General features: G+C 36.8%; 1 protein-coding gene across 16 annotated transcripts in view; it reads left to right on the top strand.

Annotated features, from left to right (window-relative positions):
- Window positions 1-20,877, top strand: part of pms1 (PMS1 homolog 1, mismatch repair system component) — a 99,905-nt gene extending 79,028 nt beyond the window's left edge. For 14 of the 16 annotated variants that reach the window (XM_048534394.2, XM_048534386.2, XM_048534400.2 and 11 more), the window contains 4 exons: window positions 13,536-14,018; window positions 14,635-14,765; window positions 17,271-17,431; window positions 19,930-20,877. In XM_048534394.2, coding sequence (XP_048390351.1) covers window positions 13,536-14,018; window positions 14,635-14,765; window positions 17,271-17,431; window positions 19,930-20,094 — 940 coding nt within the window. In that variant the 3' untranslated portion in view covers window positions 20,095-20,877. The remainder of the gene's footprint in view (window positions 1-13,535; window positions 14,019-14,634; window positions 14,766-17,270; window positions 17,432-19,929) is intronic. The other 2 variants (XM_048534401.2, XM_048534402.2) reach the window with 2 other exon arrangements.
- Window positions 20,878-22,048: the final 1,171 nt, after the last annotated feature.

The raw sequence follows: 22,048 nt of genomic DNA, 5'->3' as shown, positions 1-22,048 counted from the left end.
TTCAGTCCACAAGTATGACAGCCTGACATTTTAATTCTTGATCTTTACTTAGACTGCCTTCTGCATTGTTCTAATAAAGCTCAGAACAGGAGGTGATCTTTCATGTAGGCACTTTACAGCTTTCCAGTGGGAACAGTGGGTGCAACTATTTCAGAATGTAACCTCTGTACACAAATTTATTTCTGATAGCAGCTGTTAGTTATGTATCTGCTAATCCCACTTGTGCCTCTTAGAAATGCATCTTTTGTTTATTATTCCATTAACATCTCGTTCTGCTTTTTATCATTATCCCTTTAGTATTTAATCCATACTGCCTTTCACCTAATTACATTTTCTTCCACTTGTTGCACCTCAGATCTTATTTAAAATCCCCTACATTTCTGTTTTTTCTCAGCTCTGGTGGAGTGTCATTAGGCTGAAACATTAACTAGTTTCTCCCCATGGGTGCTGCCAGACTTCCCAAGTATGTCAAGCCGCTTCTGTATCTTCTAAAGATTTACAACATTCAGAGTATTTTATTTTTATAACTCTGTTACCAGTGTTTCTAGAAGTCTTGCTATTAATTTGTAAATAACATAAAGTCAAATATAAAGATGGAATATATGTACTACTTTAAATTATGGATTAAATTGTATTTTTGCAACATGGACTAGTTATGTCCTGTAACTCCATTTCATCTAAGATTTTGGTCATTCAACTCAAACTTCCACAACATACAATGACAAATTTGTATTATAGTGTTGCTAGTTAGAGTCAGATTTAAAAATACCATTGCAGCTCTATGCTCGTGCTTGATTTTAGAATTAAGAAAGAAAGGTTGTAGTTCAACACTGCATTGTTTAAAAGACAAATATAAGAAGCTATGAGGAATTCCTATGCAAAGAAAATTGATCCATGTACAGGAAAACTTTATTGTGTCTTTGTTATGTTGGACATCTGGTATCTCAAAAATGTACGTGTCTCTGTTGGATTAATTCTTTGGAACTAGGTAAAATCGATGTTTATGTAGCATTGAACGGCAAAAGTTTGCACTACTGTTATGTTCCACTAGATGGCTTTCATCCATATGGCTTGTGAATGTATTTACTTAGCCTGTGTAGAGATATATTTTATTTACAGTGATTAAAATGATGAATTTCGTACAAACATAAAATAATACATAATGGGTGCTGTAATTGTATTTAAGAACACAGCCAATTATGTTGCAACACCCTCCTATATTTTCTAAACATTGCAATCCCTGTTGCACTGGATGATGCAAAAAAGCTTGATTGTAATCATAAGCTTTCAGTTTGGTCTTTATGCCGCTACCCCTAATGTCATACACTGTGTTTCATTCCCATCTGACCTTCATGGCACAATGCTTGCTGCTTTGCAGAAGAATAATTTAGGGCAAAGGTTAAGTATAAAATGTGTATGCAATATACTGACTACTGGGTAATTAAAAATATTTTTAGCTATTCAGTTAAAAGTTACATTTGTATCACAAAATCTTTTTACAGCAATACAATCTAATACTAAATACTGCATTTTAAAGCAGATTGTCAGTCGTATCCACTATGCTCTAAGGAAAGCTATCTTGTTGAAATAGGTTAGGAATGGGCTCGTATGAAGAGTGTAAACATTTTTGTAAGGCTGCTAAAGACCCCCATCCCCACCCCACTTGAAGCACAGTGTTTCAGATGAGTGATGTGAAACACTTGTCTGCAGTTCGAAAATTAATTGTTATCAAAATTTTAAATAACTGCTTGTGCACCCATTCAATTTTGTTAGTTGTCCTCAAATTCATCCTACAGCATAAAAAGGGAGGTTCACAAACTTCCATACACTCTGGAATCACTTTAAGCAGAAGCTGTCCTGCAATAAAATAGAAAAGTAGTTGGGCAATTTTGTTTTCAAGACTTTTGAGAGGCAGAGTAGGGGGGGATAATATTTTTCTTTGTGACATGTTGCCTGATAGGTCAGTTTTTTGTGAGATAATACTCAAATAAAAATTTTCATTGCACGAAAATGTTTAAATTGGTACAAGGAACAACCTAACTGGAAGAGGAACTAACTTCGGTGAGATGAGAGGAGATCTGGCCAGTGTAAGATGGAGCCAGAGCTTGACAGGAAAAACTAATTGAACAGTGAATGATCTTTAAGGAGGCAGTGTTTCAGGTGCAGATGAAGTGCATTCCACAAAAGGATATGAGGAAACCAAAGTCAGAGCTCTTTAGATGAAAAGGGAGATGGAAGGTATGGTGGAACACAAAAAGGATATGATGCACATAAGATGAATTCTTCGAGAGAGAGAGAACCAGCCCAAATTCAGAACATTGAGAGGAGACATTAAGAGGAAAGTAAGACTGGCAAGGAGTGAGCATGAGAGTAGAATAGCAGTTAGTATAGAAAGGAAGTGAAAATCTTCTGCCAGCAATTAGATAATAACTAGATATTAAGAGGCTAAGTTGGGGTGTAGGAGGGGGCTGTTCTATTAGTGACAAAGTAGGATATATATGTTTAGTGGTGTGGAGTAAAAATTGAATATTTAAGACTTCATATCAGTGTTCTCTAAGAAAGCGGAAGCTAACTAAGTGTTGATAGAATTGGAGATAGTTCAGATAATGAATAAGATAGAAATTCCTGGCTTAGATTGGATAAATCATCTGGGCCAGATGGCTTGAATCTTGAGTTGCTAAAGGAACTGGGAGTACAATTAATTGCAGGGCTTGTCATCCTATTCCATCCATCCCTGGGTTAACAAGGTGTAGAGCTGGATGAACACAGCAGGCCATGCAGCATCACAGGAGTAGGAAGGCTGACATTTCAGGCCTAGATCCTTCTTCAGAAATGGGGGAGAGGAAGGGAGTTCTGAAATAAATAGGGTGAGAGGGGGAGGTGGATAGAAGATGGATAGAGGAGAATATAGGTGGAGATGAGACAGACAGGATGGAGCTGGTAAAGGTGAGTGTAGGTAGGGAGTTAGAGAGGAGATAGATCAGTCCAAGGAGAACGGACAGGTCAAGGGGGTGGGATGAGGTTAGTAGGTAGGAGATGGGGGTGGGGATTGAGGTGGGAGGCAGGGGATAGGTGGGAGGAAGGACAAGTTAGGGAGGTAGGTGTTTTGTGCCAGGTTTGGTTGGGGGAGGGGGCTTGTGGTAGAGTGGAGAGAAGGTGCAAGTAAGAAATCTCTATTGAAGAAAGCGTGCCAGTACGCCTCTTGTAATTAAAGGCCAGTCAGTTTGAAATAAATGGTGGATAAGAATTTGGAAATGACAAACAGGAGGAAACAAATAATCAACAGCTAGTTGTAAAGATTGGAATGAATCAAGTAGAGCCATGGCAGATCATGCTTGACTAAATTAATTGAAAATTTTTGATGAAGTAATAGAGAAGATTGATGTTCGAAATTTATGGATGTTATTTATTTGGATTTTAATAAAGTATTTGTCACAGTATCTCATAAAAGGTTGATCATCAAAATTGAGATTCATGAAATAGCAGAGAAAACAAGGGAAATGGTTATTGTTTTCAGATGGGGGAAGGCAGGCAGTGGTGTTTACAATTTGTCAGTCCTAGGACCACTGATGTTTTTAATATATTTAAATGATATGGATGTTGGATTAAAAGTCACGTTTTAGAATTTGTTGATACTACCATGTTTTATATAATCAGCAATGATATCAATTAACTGTAATATGACAAATTAGTAACATTGGGCAGAGAAGTGGCAGCTGGAATATAGAACCAATACAGTTTCACAGAAGGGATCGGAAAGGCAATGTGGACTTGATGGCATAGTTCTAAAGTGTGTGGAAGGACAGAGGACCACAGGGATTCATTTGCATTGATTTTTGGAGGTCGGGGGACATATCAAGGGTGTAATTAGCAATGTAAATGGGATCTTGGGCTTCAGAAATACAGATATTAAATACAAAATGGGGATTATGCAGAACCTTAATAAAAAGCTCGAGTTAGGGTTCAAGTAGAATATTGACTTCACCTGCTTTGGGAAAGATGTGAAGGTCCTTGAGACAGTATTGAGTAGAATGTTTCCAGGAATGAGGAGTCTTAGCTAGAAGGTTACGTTGGAGATTGTTGTTCTTACGGAGCAAAGGACATTGAGGGAAAAGTTAATTGAGGTCTGTATAACGTGCTAGACTTAGATAAGGTGGACAATGAAAAGCTTTTATCATTAGCTTACGCAGTAACTCAGGGAAGCAGTTAAAGATTCTGGATGAGAGCTGCAAAGAAGAAGAAATTTTTACCCTCTGAATAATAGTGACCAAGAACCGATTGCCCGTGAGTGAAGATGGTGAACAGTTTCAAAATGCAAGTGGATAGATACATGGGAATAATTTTACACAGTCATAGATTGGGACTAACTGGAGTGCTTTTTGGAGAACGAACATGTGTCCAATGGACCATGTGACATTCTGTGCCGTAATAACTCTCAAAAATGAAATATTTCAGATAAAGTAAAATCCTGCACTTTATTTAATCTAAATTTGAAACAGGAATTTTCTCCTGACACCTGGATAACAAAATTACAACTTTGACAATGTAGTCCAGATTCCAAGAACAACCACCAATTCAGAAATGTTTGTGATATTTGACATTTTAATCCCACGTAGTACTGATACAGGCTACTGTTATTTCAGCAAACCAGCTTTGCACTATCAGACATGCCAGCCTTCCACTCTACCATGACCTAACTGCAGAGTACTTCAACAATAATACTAGCTGCTCTTGCAAAACCCAAAACATTTTGTCTGCTATTAGATATAATTCATAAATTGGGCGGCACTTGCTGAATAATCCTAATAGCTATTCTAGCAATCAAATTAAGATCATCAGTCAAACACTGACATCACATTTGTTCTTGCTGGACACAACACATGGCCATAAAACAAGATTTATAAATGAAAGGAATATGTTCAAGCATTCCATAACTTGAATTGCCTGGAAGCTTGGGAAGCCTGTTGTTCCCTTTTGCTTTCTCCAATGCAACACTTTGGCCAATCAGAACCAACATGCCCACTAATTAGACCTCTTTCTCTCCTGCAATACAAATTGTTGTGGTTGTTTAAAATATGACTTTCTTATGCTTGGCTTGATGAGTACATGACATCAAACTCTGGCACCATGTTTCTTATTTTAGCAACATCGTGCTTAAATATGCATTAGTTACTCTTAGAGTTTTGAGTTTATACATTTTCTTACAGGTACGGTATCTGTGCATTAGTTGCACAAAATTTCTATTCACAGGGCATAATTTTGTTTCCCAATCTTATTTGTTAGGAGAATTACAATGATATTAAAGCCAAGGTCATTTTATCGAGCACTAACTTTTTTTTTGATCAAGTGTATGGGTGTGGAGACCTACTTTAATTGGAATTAGAAAAATGATGAGGAATTTGGTCATAACTCTAACCTCTCAGTTAGCTTTGAAGTGAACTAGTTTGTATTTAGTCAGTTTCAAATTTTGTTCTAATTGTTGGCTGCCTGGAGTTTGTACAGTTTCATGTTAAAGATTTAGTGTGCACATTGCCTAATATTCTGGAGCAAATTGTGTGACTTGAAGAATCCTGAGACTTCAGTTTTACCAGAAGTTGGCTAAATGTTAATATTGGCAAGTTTTATGAAAGATTTTATTCCAAGAGGCCGAGCAAGCTTTCGCGTGTTTTCTTCCCAAACTGTCATCATTGCTTATGCACCATATTCCCATGGTGTTCCCTTATCATATTCTCTCACCACAGACAAAGTTGCTGGTTATGGGGACATTCTGGGATTCCATGCACCAATATCATCTTTAAAAGCAATCTGTGCATCCAATCAAGCACTAGTATTCTGTAAATTACTCAGCTATCTTGGACATAGGAAAATTGGCATTCACCCTGGAGGTCTTTGCATACTGACTGCCCATGGAGCTTGCCCTGAGATTTTGGTGCTCAGTTTCCAAGATGGAAGAACCAGAAGTATGTGAGTTAGCATTCATGTTGGGAATTGTTGTTGTGTAATTTGTAGCTGATAGGTGGAGATTGAGAAGCTGGCATATCAATGAGGAATTAGGAAATAATGAGGAATTTAATGCAATTAAAAGTGATTTAAATATTATTTTAAAATATTATTTTAATACTTGAAAATAGGCCCCTTATGAGAATCCCACCTCCCCATTCAAAACTTGTTTGGAAAATGGGACATTTTGCTGTTAATGCCAGGAATCTCAATACTACCAATCTCATGATTCTCTTAATTTTCACACCAATGCTCATGTCATTCACTGGCTGAAAAGAGTCAGTCCTGTTTGTTTGGACATCTTATGCAATCAGTTTATTCCTCCAAAGGCGAGACCCATTCTCTTGACTGTTGTGATTGGGGTATATTCTGAGTTCTAATAGATTAGGATGTAAGCAAACTATTGTGGCCCTTTTATGCATACTAGAATGACTCCAACCCCCTCCTCGCCACTACAACCAATAAATACTGAATTTGTTCACACTGCCGCAAAACCCATCCTGGTCTTGCCTGTTGTCTCTGTGAACATCTTCTGGTTTAAAAAGTCTTTTACCTATTGAGCTATCTGAGCTTTTTTTTCCCCACTCTGTTCCAACTTCCTCTCCACCCTTTTTTTAAACTCTCTCAATGAAATATTTTTCTTTGGTAAACAAACTATCATGTATCATGTCAAATTATGCAATTTGTGTTGTTTGAACTATTGAACAGAACATGTAGATAACTTGGCTCCAAAGCAAAATGACCGGTTCTTTGATTGAGACACTTAGCAGAATCTTATCTAACGAATCCTGTAGCAACTGTTTGTCTGTCATGGCAACTGTAGCAGAGTCTGTCCTGTCTTTAGCTGCACCTCTTGTGGAGGGAAATGAATGAGGATTGGGGATAATTAGTATAAGGCCCAGAGGTGACCACACCAAAGACTTGCATAATCCAATATGAAGCAGAGTTTTTAATTGGTAACAGTACATAACTCAGTGGTCAGGTCAAAGCTGTAACTCTGTTAAAGGATTAAATTTCTGTTGAAGTGATTTTTCCCCTCCAGCTGTACAGGTAGCAGATGGTTTCTATCTGAACAGTTATAGTTGAAGCAGTCTCTCCACTTCTTGTTGGATATGATTTATTGCTTGTCCCAGGACCCCACTTAGATTCAATAGGTTGAACTGAATAAAGGTACCATATGTGAATTGGGTAAATCATAATTAGTTACAACTGTTGAAGAAAAAGAAATCTCTTTTTTAAAATATTTAACTTTACCTGCACGTAATTGACTTTGAATGTTCAAATGAAAAGTGATTATCTCTCAGTACTTAACAGGAAACTGTAAATGGTACTACACCCTAAAATATATTTCCTTAATAGGAGAGATAATTTCTTACAATTAAATTTGGCATGTAACTGCATTGTAATTTTTTTAAAAAGTTACAATATAGGTGTTAAATTTTATGCAAGGTTAATGAAGTCCAGGTGCTAACATCATTAGCCTGTTTCTGTTGATTTTTGACAACTGATCATTGCAGGTTCAGTCTAATGGCTGAAGAGTTTCAATGCTTAGTAATGGAAGGCTTGTGAAATATACCGAAATTCATGCTTACAATTGCAAACATGCAATGAGCTTTTAACAAAGTGTTGTTTAAAATTATTTTAATGCAAATATTTTGTAGCTTGTTAAAAGTAAAACTGAAAAATGTCTTTCCAGTTACATTCACAAATAATTAACTAAAAATGAGGTTCACCAATGACCTGCACATTAAACGTGAGCTTCCCTAGTTGCAATCCCCTACTTGTTTTAGAAGCATGTACATTATCAATTGAGGACTCGTTTTCTAATCAATCTGGCTTATGGGAGAAGCAATTTAGCCAGCACCTCTGTTCACTTCTGATTGTGCTTCTATGAAGCTTTGGCACATTTTTGTCAGTGTTGGTGTGTTATATAAACAAAAATAGCTGGTTCCTCTTCCTCCTCTCCCCTTCGAATGAGGATAATCAGTTATATCATGAAACCATTTGTTTAGTTTATAGTGAAAACTGAAATTTCTTCATGTGTTAAGAAAGAATTCCTGTCTGAGGGAATTCCACAGAAGAGGTGCCTTCAAATCTAGTTACTTTATCAGAATTAAAATAGCTACTAAAGCCATTGGCTAAATGGATACCCTCATTAACAGGCAGTGTGGAAGGGCAAGCTCCATGAGATTTTTTTTTCTTTTCATGTTGCATTGTAAGTAATACAAAAATGTTGTAATGCTGAAATTTTATTTATAGATGAGTTTATATCCAAAGTAATTTAGATTTCTATGTTTTTTGGTTTCTAAAACAAAACTTATTCTGATTTTATTTCAGAATTGAAGCGTAAAAATGGTTGACAAAACTAGCTAAATTTTGACATGTGTAACAACTAAAGTTCTTCCAACAATTGAATTAGCTTTGCTAATCCCAGTAGGAGAGTTCAGTAAGGATTTTAAAGCATTCTTTGTGCATGAATCCTAGGGATGATTATCAGTAATGCTGGATTCTTATGCTCATTGTCAGAGCCACTGACTAAAACTTCCAGTTTATTTCAACATAATTAACCTTCCTCTGACAATATTTCACATCTCCTCAATTAATCTCAGAATTGTAATAAAATGTTTACTTTCAATATTTCTGCATTAGAAAGTAATGATTCTGTGTGTTGTAACATTTTAAAATGAATGTGAGTATTTTGTTGTGATTAATCCAGTCTGTATGCAGGATGAGTGGATATGTACATGGTGACATACAAAATCTAGGTAACTGTCTTCAAGTGCCATCTTTTAATATTGAGAAAAAGCTGCTTGGAAAACTCACACTTATGAATGATAAAATAGAATATACAGCAGAGACGCAGAGCATTTGACCTAAGCGATCTATGCTGGTGTTTCTTCTTTATTCATGCCTCTTTCCCTCTTGCCTCATCTAAATCCACTATCATTATCCTCTCTTCTGTCTTTCCTCGCTTTTACTTCAATGCATCTCCTGGCCCAGATCCTGTAGTCTCTAGTTTATCATGAGAGAAGATGTATGTCAGGACCCTGTCTAGACAGAAGTCTTGATGTGGAGATATATGTGGGAAAAGCTGGGAAGTATAAACTTCTAATGGGAAATTGCCCCACCTCCGGGGACCCAACTCAAATGTCTTCGACTCTGACCTAATATCAAGTGACTTGGGGCAGACCTGCTTGACATAACTTGATAGTTACCCAGGAAATGTTAGACAGTTTAAAACCTGTTCTGACCTGCATAATTCCTTAACAACCCACTCACTTCACCCCCAGCTTGACTTAAGTTACTGCCCTAACGTCTGACCATCTAGCACTTGGCCCAAAGGCGACTTCCACCCCAACGCGACCATACTGCTACCACCCAACTAGCTGCTCCCAAACAGATCTCACACCCACTTCGCCACCTCACCTACTCATCTCTTTATGTTCTCACATCCATTCACTCTGTCTCACCCATTCACTAATCCATACTCAAACTGGGCTTGTAAACTTGCCTAATAAAATATGGTAACTAGTACATCAAGGGAGAAGCATGTTCTGTTTCTCCTGATTCTATTCTACTCCAATGGAATTTCCCTGGGGTATGCTCTGCTGTCCAGTTTTTTTTTAAAGCTGGCATTGGAAGGTTTTAGAAGAAATATGTAACAGCACTGAGTCAGATGAATCTTTGCCATTGCCTGGAGATTCGGGCCATCATTTCTTTCAGTCACTACCTGTGGTGAGCAATTTCATCCTCTCATCACTCTTGTAAAGAAAAGATATCACACTGTGGAGCTGCAGGATCACAACAGGCCAGGCAGCATCAGAGGAGTAGGAAAGTTGAAATTTCGGATCACGAAAGTTATTTTCTGAATTCCTTGTTAGTGGCAAATAATCTATCTTCTATATGTGCCCTTTGATCATGCCATTTGTTTGCTTATTCCCAATTCATTTGCACCTTGTTTGTTTGTTGTTTGGCACCCTATCAAAGACATTTGTTAAAATCTGTATAAATTATGTTTATTGATTTACCATTGTTTACTCTCTCTTACCTCCTTGAAACTATTCAGTAAGGTTGGCAAAGCAAGTTACCTCTTGAGATCCAAGTTTTTAAATTATATTTTTAGTTTCTAGGAACTACCTCCTTTAGTAGTAGGGTTTTCATTATTTTTCCAACCACCAGTAGTAGCCTGACTTGTGAATAATTTCTTGCAGCTAATAGAGACACTGTTGGCTGCCAGGTCTTTGCTACTTTATACTTTTGAAAGGAGTTATTGAATACAAGAAGAAATTAAATTACCTCTTCCCTAGAATTAAAATGCCATTGATTCACTCCATCTATATGAAAGATCTTATCTTTTTTGACTTTATTTATTTTATTCAATATAATCCTTTTTTTATACTAAATACATTTATCACATTACTTAATACCTATTTGCATCACTGGTAAATAGATAACAAAACAATAATTCAATATTTCTTCCATCTTTCACCTGTGATAATGTCCCGTATGTCCCTGAACGAGCCTTAGTACCAATTTTTCTTTTACATTGACATGTTTGACATATTTTACAATTTTGTTTTATGTTCTTTCCCTGCCTCCTTAATTACCTGACACAACTCCTGATCTCTTAGGCAGCAGTGGAATGCTTAGTGAGAGACTATGTATTTAATGTATGTTTTCTAACCCACAATTGTTCCCTTATGTCTTTATTTATCTCCTGGTGTTTGATTTGTTGTTTGCATCTAGTAACCTGGTCTTTCATCATCTTAAAGTATATTGTATAATCATCCTTGTTAGCGAGTTTTGAGAAGATTAGTAGCTCAGGTTGAGGTTCTGGATGTGAGTTTGCTCGCTGAGCTGGAAGGTTAGTTTTCAGACGTTTCGTTACCATTCTAGGTAACATCATCAGTGAGCCTCCGATGAAGCCGTGTTGCCCAGATGTTCCACTACTTCTCTTTCCCTTCCCTACTCTGTTTCAATTGATTTCCCCATCACAGGAGTGGGTAACAAATATTCCCTATTGGGTGGCACAGTAGCTCAGAGGTTAGCTCTGCTGCCTCCCAGCACCAGGAACCCGGATTCAGTCTACCATCTGGCGACTGTCTGTGTGGAGTTTGCACGTTCTACCCGTGTTTGCGTGGGATTCCTCGGGGTCCTCCGGTTTCCTCCCACAGTCCAAAGATGTGCAGGCTAAGTGGATTGGCCACGCTAAATTGCCACATAGTATTCAGGAATGTGTCAATTAGGTGGGTTATTGGGAGATGGGTCTGGTTGGGATGCTCTGAGGGTCGGTGTGGACTTGTTGGGCCAGAGAGCCTGTTTCCATACTGTTGGGATTATATGATATGATGTGATATTACGGATTAGGAAGGAGTATTACAAATATTTAATGAACTCCATTTCCTTATTGTTGTCACCTATCTCTTCGTTGATTCACTTGGACTTGGGCATTTATTGCCCATCTCTAGCTGCTCTTGAGAAGGTGTTGGAGAGCGGTTTTCTTGAACTGGTGCAGTCCACGTGCTGTAGGTTAATTCACAAGGTCCTTAGGGAGGGAATGTGAGGATTTTTACCCAGTGACAGCAAAGGAACAATATCATAGCATTCCCACAGTGTGGAAACAGGCCATTCAGCCCAACAAGTTCACACTTACTGTCTCAGCAGCATCCCACCCGGACCCATCCCTGTACTGTAACCCTCATTTCCCATGGCTGATCCATTTAACTTACCCTTGGACACTATGGCCAATCTATCTGACCTACACACCTTTGGACTTTGGGAGGAAACCAGAACACCCAGCAGAAATTCTCACAGACACAGGGAGAATGTGCAAACTCCACACATACAGTCAAGAGGGTGAATCAAACCGGGGTTCCTGGTGCTTTGAGGCACCAGTGTCAACCAATGAGCCACCGTGCTGTCCCCTTTTTATTAATTTTTTTTATGTGGAAGCAGGCCATTTGATCCATCGAGTCCACACCGACCCTCAGAAGACAACATTCCATTGAAACCCACCCTATGCCTGTACACCTGCATTTCCCGTGGCTAATCCGCTCAGCCTGCACATCCCTGAACACTACGGACAATTTAAAATGGCCAATCCATGATATAAGTGATATATTTACAATTCAAGGTGGTGAATGTTTGGAGGTCGTGGTGTTCCCATGTATCTGCTGCCCTTGTAATTCTGCATGAAATTGATCATGGGTTTGGAAGGTGCTGGCTAAGGATCTTTGAACTTTTGCAGTGCATCTTGTGGAAAGTATTGCAGAAATTCACAAACAGTCCTTAGTCAGCAGAGTAGTTGAAATTCCCCAAGATAACAATCCTGTGTTTTTATTTCATTCCAAGGATTTTCTGAAGATTTCTTTATCTACCTTGGTATGATTTATCCTTTAATGTATTTTATCTCTATCCATATGGATTCTATTTTTGCCTTGCTAGTAGTTGCATTCCTTTTTCATACTGCCATTCTGCCTTCATAAGGGTAAAGTAACTGGACTGCCTATCTTTCTGAATGCGTTATGCCCTTAATATTTAATTCCCATGACCAATTTTCAGTAAGCATGTCTTGATACTCCCTACCCATGTCTGCTTTTTCACCAGCTCTTTAAACATGCCAGTCTTCTGCTCTGCCTGCTCCTACACCAATTTGCACATGTTTTGGGAAGCAATCCAGAGACTATTACCCTTGTTCTGACATCAACCATGACAACCAGGTAGACAACATACCATCAAGATTTTCAGTTCATGTGCGCTTTGCCTAGAGTATTTATTTAAAATTGCAATACAATCACTGAGGCATATCCCCAGTTACCTATGTACATTGGCACAGAGTTCCTGATCTTGAATGTGCCACTTCAGGGCATTCATCCAGGTTGGCTCACCATAGGGGAAGAGAAAATTGGAGTGGATTCTCCCACCAAGCAGTTCATGTGTGTTTCTTCTCAGTCTAGGGATCTTGATGTTCAGTGAAAATTAGCTGAGGTGACCCCATATTTTCATACAATTCATATTTGAAATGGTATTTTTTTTTTAGCAATACATGGAGATGTTGCTACCTAGAGTAATGCAGATTTTTATTGATAGTGAAACTGGGTTTGATACTTTTTAATGGACATGCATATGCAGTCGATTATGAATTATTGGGTATTGCACATACTTGTATCCCATGGTTTCCTTTAACTAAGTAGCAGCAACTTGAGTTAAAATATACTAGAACCTAATTCCAAATTTTGTTTATAATATTTGTTTAACTAGATTCATTGTTTTAAAAAGTCCAATTGATGAAAATTTAACCACTATTAATCATTTTGCTAGTTCGTATAACTTTTTTAAAACAATTATGCTGAGTGTCATTTGGATTCAAAGTAGTATGTTGCTAGTTATACAGGCTTGGCTAAGTGTCAGTGTATGCTGCACATTTCAGATCAGTGAAGGAGTTTTGAGTTTCTCAAAATGTGCAGCATAATGTTCCTGTAGTAACTTTGTATATTCTTCAATTTGAGTATTTAAGTAAACTAATATTTCTTTAGGTATGAAGAGAAAGCTGCAAAGGACCTAGACAGATACAATTCACAGCTGAAGAAAGTAATGGAAGAAAATTCTCATGGGGAGGAACAGAATCAACTAGAATTGGCCCCAACAATTAAAGTTAATAAGAAGCAAAAACACAACACACCACTTTCAAATCAGCAAATTTTGGATAAACTTTTCCAGTCACAAATCCATAACAAAAAGAGTTTGGAGCCACCTTGTAAGACAATAGATGTCCCATTTTCTTTAAACCATTTAAAAAGACAGCTTGAGAGACTTTCCAAAAGCCGCAAATCAGGTGCTGAAAGACTTCATCTCATTAACTGCTTGACTTCTCACAATGGATGGGTTGTTGCCTCTGAAAGGAAACTGATGTTGCTAAATCCTTTTCGGGTGGAGGAAGCACTACTATTTAAAAGACTGATGGAGAATCATATATTTCAAACAGAAGCCCTTGATACACCAATAGCTCTAACTAATAGGTATGTTAAGTGTAATTAAAGTTAAATGTAATTAAATCTCAGGATTTTTATGCCAATAATTTTGAAATTATAATATCTGTTCAGTTTGATATTAGTTTTCCTGTAAAGTAATTACTTAGCAATTTTATAGCTATCAAATGCCCTTTTTTCACTCGAATATGCAATGATCTAAGAAGACTCAAATTTTAAGCATTCCCTCTTGAAACCTGCTTTCCTTAATAATTACAATCGTAGTTTATTTAAACTTTGAGTGTGTTACTGGGCAATGAAACAATACAGTACACATATTACCCTGTCTATATTTAGAGTTTTGATATTAATTGGTATTCAGTGATTATTGATGCAAACACTGAACAACTATAGTTTCAAAATGTTATCTACTCTAAATTTTCCCCACAATTAATTATCTTTTTGCCTTCAAAATCCTTTTGCTCCTTTTGTTTGCAACTACTTGTATTAAAAATGCTTAAAAAGAGATGGTTAGACTGGTGCAAATTGATGTTAGGAAATTTGATTGAAAGACTTGAACTATTATATTAGTTTAACTTGTTCAGTGTTTAGTATTCTACTGTTTGTTATTGCCACGGCTAACTATTTGTCGAATTTTTTTTTTCAGCCTGATTGGTGGACCCCAGTACATAGATGGTCTCTGTAATATGCAAAAAGAATGCATTACATTGACAGGGATAACTTATTTTACCGATCCCAGACTTGTATATAATGGGTTTAAGATACAACTAATACCAGGTATGTTGTAAGAACAAAGATAATCTGTGCTGTAACTATTAAAATCAACCTAATATTCTAATAATAAGAAAATAGATTTCCCTATTAGAGCTTAATTGTTTTACAACTAGCTATTTTGATGGTAATTATGACTACAGTGCATCAATTTTAAATTAACAACTGGGAGCTTTTTGAATCATTGGCTAATTTATGTGTTTGGTCCAAAAATTCAGTTTTGATAAAAAGTGAAATGATTTGAGTTCCTAAAATCATTTGCAGAAAGCTTAATCGTCTTCTTGTAAAGTCATTTCTGTGGCAGTACATTTATTTGGCATATGGGAATGTGGCAAGGTACCTAGTCAAATATTTGTTGATTTAAGTGACTCATACCTACAAGATTCAGTTGAAATAAAGAATCTCCGGTAGTATGACAGTGGAATATTTAAATGTTTAAATCCAATAATGCTGCCTGAAAGTACTCCATTCACAAGTTGTCAGAAAGCTGTAAATGTAGGATTCATTTTTTTTTGTTATTTCTACTATATCCTAAACTTTTGTGTATTTCTCACCAGCTGGTAAGAACTGGAAGGTTACTTTAGCCTATTAAACTATATTTAAGCCATATGTACTAAAACGAGCTATGAGGTGTAAAGGCACTCTCTGTCATGACCTTCTCGCTGGTAAATGCAGTTTTTGGGTCACCAGCAATCTATGCTTTACATAATCATCCATAAAACATACAAAATGTGTCAGAGATAAGGCATTCTACCCAATAATAGCAATAAATTATTCTGACAGAATTGCTGTGTCAGTAACTGGTCAGTGCAAGAAAGAGCATGAGTTTTTTTGCAGGCACACCTTCCTCACATGGAAAAAATTTTAGGGGTCTAACCTTTGCAACAGATTTGCAGTGACAGCACATCAAACCAAAGCTGTGCACCTGGGGGAAAAAGTTGAATTTTGGCCTTTGGCACAAGCTCAAACATTTCCATTTATGGAAACTTGTATTGCATTAATCTCCCACTAACAAATGTTGAACGTTGAGAGCTTGTCAGTTTCCTCAGTTTTAGAATTTTATAGCCTAAGCAACACAACTTAGATTTTTGTAAAATATATTTAGTGATCTTAACATACGTTTTGAAGTTGATGTTTTAAGTAATGTTCAGTAAAATGCCTGACCTGGTATACACAAATCACCAAAAGATGAAACCAACTTTTAGCTGCTGTTTTACAGCAAATATTTGTTTCCATAATAATTTGTAACATTGTACCCATGATGTGCCCAGTCTAAGTTCCCAACTTGTATTGCTTTCAAAAATTGCTGTTTAGAGGTTTAATTTAGTCTGTCAACAGTCAAACCTCTGAACTTTCAAATCAGCTCAATTAAAGTTTAAATTGCTGACTTAAGTTAATGTAGACAAATTTTGTTATTGAAATAAAAGGATAAGAGAAAACATTTAACTGCCGGTGGACTAAAACGGAACATCACCGATGTATCCGTTGGTGATGTCTTCACATTGGATTGTATCATCTGTGCACGAAAGGGGTTACTATTAAAAAGGAACAATAACGGGAGAAAGTTATTTAAGTCGCATATACTAAAATGAGCGAGAAAGTTATAAGCTAAAATTACTTCTGCCTTACCATTTTCTATCTTGAAGTTAATTTAAAAGAGAAGTTGACTCAACTTCTGTTTTGGTATTGAACGATATAATTTTTTTTAACAAATGCTTTTGGGTTTATTATAAAAGTCAAAAATCCAAAGAGTTTTTCAGTGACAGATAAAACAGGTAAGTTGAGAAAGAAAAGTTTGCTACCTAATATAAATCTTACTTATGGAAGTATGTTCTCAGTGGATGGAGCCCGAGAACATTTCCACTTGAGATTGTTTAAAACAGAATGATTATTTCCAAAAAAAAGGTCAACATGTGAAGATTTATTTTCCTCCTGCTGAGATGATGGTTTTTCAGAGTCCCTGCCAGGAAGATCTTCTAACATATATGTGCAATTCAGCAGTACGTCACTCACACATTCCACTGGGGCTTGCTCCTTGTGCAGGGTGATGCAGGCACTGACCCTGGATGAAATTTGTTATTAAACATATTTGACAACGGATTCCTTTTCTTGGGGAAAGACACACTGCCTTGTTTAAATCTGCTTAGTATTGCCATCCCTGAGAGGTTGCCAAATGTCACTCAGGCCATGTGGGAATTGTTAACACAAGGAGAAAGTCAGGGCCTGAGGCAACTTTTGATAAACCTTGCAAAGGTTTGCAGCTGTAGTTAACTTAAGCTGAAATAGCTATAGCACTTCAATTTCAAAACAGAGCTCATTTGTACTTGTCAGTTCATAGTGGTGCCGAAGGAAAATTTAAGTTGATACTGTATTTAAATTTTAATATTTTAGTAATCATTTTCAAAATGTAGGCACTTATTTAATTGCATGTAATACAAAATACTTAGTACGCTTTTTAAAAAAATAACATTTGTTAAATCTAGATTTGTTCTTGCTTTCCTTCATGGATAGGTACTTCAACAGCAGAGCATCATTTGGAAATTCAAGAAATAACCAGGTGTTTACCTTTCTATGGTATATCAGATTTACAAGAAATCCTGAATGCGATTTTAAATAAAAATGCCCAAAGTGTCTACCAATGCAGACCTCTAAAGATTGTAAATTATTTGGAGGTAAGATGCGTATGGAAAAAAACCGAAAAAGCAAAATAACAGATTAGCAGGTGGTCAACTTGGAAGCCAACAGAATTTGCACTCAAAACCTGATGACACTGGAACAGGATAAAATGTGCAATTAAGTCAGTTTCATTTATTTATACTGGTGCTTGAGAGTGATATTTAGTTTATTAGTGATATGAAGTGACCTTATCGTATGCCTTAACTGTTTTTTCCATGTTTTTTTATTCCTCTTAAGTTTCTCCATACCTTTACGATGGGGGAGGGAATACTGATATACTTCTAGCAATGGTTCTATCTAATTTGACAGCTAGGGAATGCTCATAAGCATCGGAATGTCTTCCTTGCACTATTTTTGTCTCCTTCCTCAGGGGAAATCCATTGATCGGTCATTAATAACTGAACCTGAGGTTGAGAGGAATCATGAATTTCATGCAATTCCTGAGTACGATGCAATGGCACACAATGTCTGTTCATACACTCATGCATCAATAGTCTATAAGAGACTTTTTAAACAGTTCCACCACACACGATGCTCCCTTAAGCGGCATGATTTTAAATTTGCCAGTGACAGCTGAAATGACTTGAGATTTGTTTGTATGGTTCAACAATGAGATGGAGGGACAACAGTGTAGAGATTAAGCAGTGAAATTATTCAGATGTTCTTTGCTTTCACTAACATTATCATGCTAGTACATTACATCAAAGGTCAATGGCACAGATATCCCAAAGCATTCAAAACCTGTAGTTTAGTCAGCTAGCCATCATAAATAAATAAATGTCATGGCACATTTTATGCCTTCAGCCAAACTGATAAGAATTTCTTTTCAGCTCAGAATTCTCATTTAATCAAAGTAGTTGTAGCTTTGCACATTTGAAATAAGAGTCTCTCTAAACTGAAGTATCAGTTTTGAACACTTTGGAGTACCTTGCCAGTACCCTGTAATATGTGTGTTATTAATATGACAGGAAGCACTTCTGTGCTCATCTCCTCCCACCTCTAGCTTCATTCCTGATTGTGGCTCCTGCATAAGCAGATTTAATTTATGCTCAGCCAAGGTGGTAACATGGGTAATTAATACGTCCCACTATTTAGTTTTCATTGGCCATTATGTGACATAACTGGAAGTTTCACTCCTGGCTTTTGCTTAGCTGATCACCATGATGGTGTTGCCTAAAGCCACTACTGTAGTGGGTGCCAGCTAATGAACAGTAAAATTGTGCAAATTTTCTCTTCAACTTTGATATTTGCTAGAAAGGGAGTTTGTCTGCATCTGTGCCAGCCTACAGCTGGAAGAAGCTTTATTGTACTTACATTCCAGGTTCATTTGCAAAAAATGGCCATTTGAATGAAATGGCAGTGGTTATCACCAATCCAGAGTTGGAAAATGGGGGAAGGGAATCACAAAGAGAACTTAAAGTGGGACCAACGTAGCTGATGTGTCAGGCTTGAGGAATGAGCTCACATCGTGAGAGGCAAATCATTCGTTTGAATAATGCACACAATTGAATAGATTGTTTGAATTGAATTGAAATTTAAAATTCATTTCAGGACTGCCAATAAGGCAGAATTATGGTTAATTGGCTAGAACATTTACCGTTGCCAAGTCTTTATCAATGCCATATTGATTCCTGTTTATATTTTAATCTCGAAGAAATTTCAATCTGATTATTGCTGTTCTAACTTGGTGCTGAATGCTAATTTTAGTTTTGCCCAAATATTTAAAGATGTATCCTCTGTAATCCTTATCCACTTAACCATACTTCTATCTGAAGCTACTTCAGTTTTCAAAACTGAGTCCAATTTCAGGAATGCTTGGTTTGTGTACTTACGCTCTTGACCTTTGCCCCTTCGTTCCTGCCAGTCGCAGGGCCAAACCTAGGGGCAAAGAGCAGAATTCAGTGACGTGTATTCACAACCTGCTTGTTCTGCATAATTTTATCATGCATGAAGGTAAGAATTAAATGTTTTAATTCTATTTCCTTATTTCCTACCTGTACATCAGGCTTGGAAAGGACAAATAAATAATTTTCTGAGAACTTGGGAATGCTGCAGCTTTTTATTAAGATTCTTATACCAGAAACCCCTCAGTTTAACTAAATGTTAGTATACCAAATATTCCACCTTAATGGTAGGGTCCTGGTTGATATCTGCAGTTCTCAAGTGATTTGAACATGTGATCTATCCTACTAGTAGTAAATACTAAATAGCAGTTTGACCCACAGGAAAGAAACTTCAGGGGAGAATTCATAACTTGCTTTTGTGATGCTATACCTTTGTATTATACTGCAGCACTAGGTACAAGATGATAATAGTTGTGAGTTGAATAAGGAGAACTGAGATGGGTGGGGCAATTACATTTATTTTTAATATTGTGAATGTCTATTTGAATGTGCAAAATGCAACTCAATACTCCAAGCTTGTAGCTAACAACATTTTGGCTATAATTTTGCATAAATGCTTATTATAATGTATGACTTACAATTTTCCAAAGGGAGAAGCTGTCCGTCTGGCTCGGCAGTTACCTCTGCGTTTCTCAAGGGAAGACATAGAAAACACAATGTTCAGAATGCAGCAACATCTGGGAAATGACTGCAATAAGTGCATTCATGATCGTCCATTTTTGCATCATTTAGCAAGTATACCAGAAACTGACTGATTAGACGTAGAGCACAGCAAAGCTGACTTGTATCAGTTGCTGCAACTGTAAAAGCCATAAGTATGTAAAGTGATAGATACCTTTGAATGTAAGCAAAAAACATACCACGTGGAAGCTTTGACACATAACGCTTCATTGTTTGTTTTCAACAAATTGTTTAAAATTAGAATTTTGCATTCTAAATATATTTCTTTACAGGCAGATTCTTTTATTATTTGCACTCTGTTTCTAAACTCATTATAGCAATTGTAATCCATGTAAAAACAAAATGCTGCCAGAAAAGGATGATCATTGGGAGCTCATCATCTTTAGGACTTGTTGTTTGAAGTACCACAACATAAAGCCTGAATGTGCTAAAGACAACACAATATCAGCATACACAGTTCATAGCTTTCAGCCTTTATATCCATATCTTTTTGTTGAAGGTGGCGTATTAAAATTGAAATATTTGTTTTGCCACACTCCTCATTATGCATCGTTCCCTGAAAACCCATCTGTTCCCGTGCCTTTAACAATGTAACTCAGTAAATCAGCAGCTGAGAAAAGGACAAGTGTGTCATGGATCAATTCATGTTTCGCACCCTGCCTTTTCCCTGTGGGAAACAAGTTACCCAATGTACAAGCTGGAATCAGTAATTTCCATACTGGAGATTTTCTCCTTTTTAAGCCTTTAATTGTTTAGACTCTTATGCAAATGTGGATATTGTATCTTCAATACTTAGAAATAACATTTGAAACAAATTGATGCTTGTAAAAAAGGAAATAAAGTTTTGTGTAAAATCACCAGTTATTAAGACTTAATTCGTCAAATTTGTAAACTGTTGTGTTGTATTCTGAAACAAAAATATATACAAATCTTTTCAGCAGTACAACCATCGCCAGGGATCAGTTATTTTCCTCAGAAAACAAAAAGAACAGATCTGTAACCAACTTTTATACATTTGGTGCCAAAACTCTCTTTTTGGATTTTACTCTAGGTATCCTTGCAAATCTACGTTTGAGTCTACAAATGATTTATCTCTTCCCCCACAGGAAAAAAGTGCCCATTATCAGCAATACATTATACTTCTTGTATATGTGATCCTCTCTAACCAATGCCTGTGTGTAAGATTCTGCTAATCGCATAGCGAGTTTAACAATCACTTGTGGGAACATGTGGAATGGGAAAAGGAGTTATCCCATCTTGTGTAATAGCTCATATCTCAGAAATCCTGAAAAATGGGTAGCTATTTTAGCTTTCCAGTTGTGACGTTATTCCTTTAGTTGATGAAAAATACTAGCAAGTCTCAGCCAGTCACTGAGCATCTGTGAAAAGAGAAACAGATATTTTAAGGAGCATTGTTAAAAAAATACTTCAATGTCTGCAGTGAAGTTTCAATTACCCCTTTTAAAAAAACTGCCCCCAGTATCTTCACAAGTTAAAATAAATTCCATTTTATATAATCTTTCAAAACTCAAGCACTCTGTATGGTATTAAAGTACCTTCATAAACACTAATTAAAGTCAAAGGGAAGTATGGCTAGAGCTATGCTGTAACTGATTCTTTTCTGGGGAGACAGGAATAACAGAAAGTTGGGGAAAGCAGGCTGCAACATTTTGCAAATGTTACTTCAGTCATTGAGATGCAGAGGAGAAGAGCTGTATCCACAGAGGGTCTTCCCAATAAACTCTCAAAGCAGTGGGATTGGATAGTGGTGGTGATCAATGACTGTCATGTAGCTCCACTAATGTGGATGCTGTGTTGCAGAAAGTTCACTGAACCTATAGTCACTGATGCCAAGCAACAATGTATCATCAAATGTCATATGCCAACACCACCGCGCCCCTATCACTCACTCACCAACAATCTTCTTCACTTTCATAACTTCAGTTTACCCCTAACCTTTGCACAATTAGTATTGCTGCAACATTTTCACACCCATACTTCACAGCTTATACAAACCAGGTATTTAAC

The sequence above is a fragment of the Stegostoma tigrinum genome, chromosome 7 (genome assembly GCF_030684315.1).
Source record: "Stegostoma tigrinum isolate sSteTig4 chromosome 7, sSteTig4.hap1, whole genome shotgun sequence".
Taxonomy (NCBI): Eukaryota; Metazoa; Chordata; class Chondrichthyes; order Orectolobiformes; family Stegostomatidae; genus Stegostoma; species Stegostoma tigrinum.
Note: the sequence above shows the minus strand (reverse complement) of the source record. Positions and strands in the feature narration are given on the sequence as shown.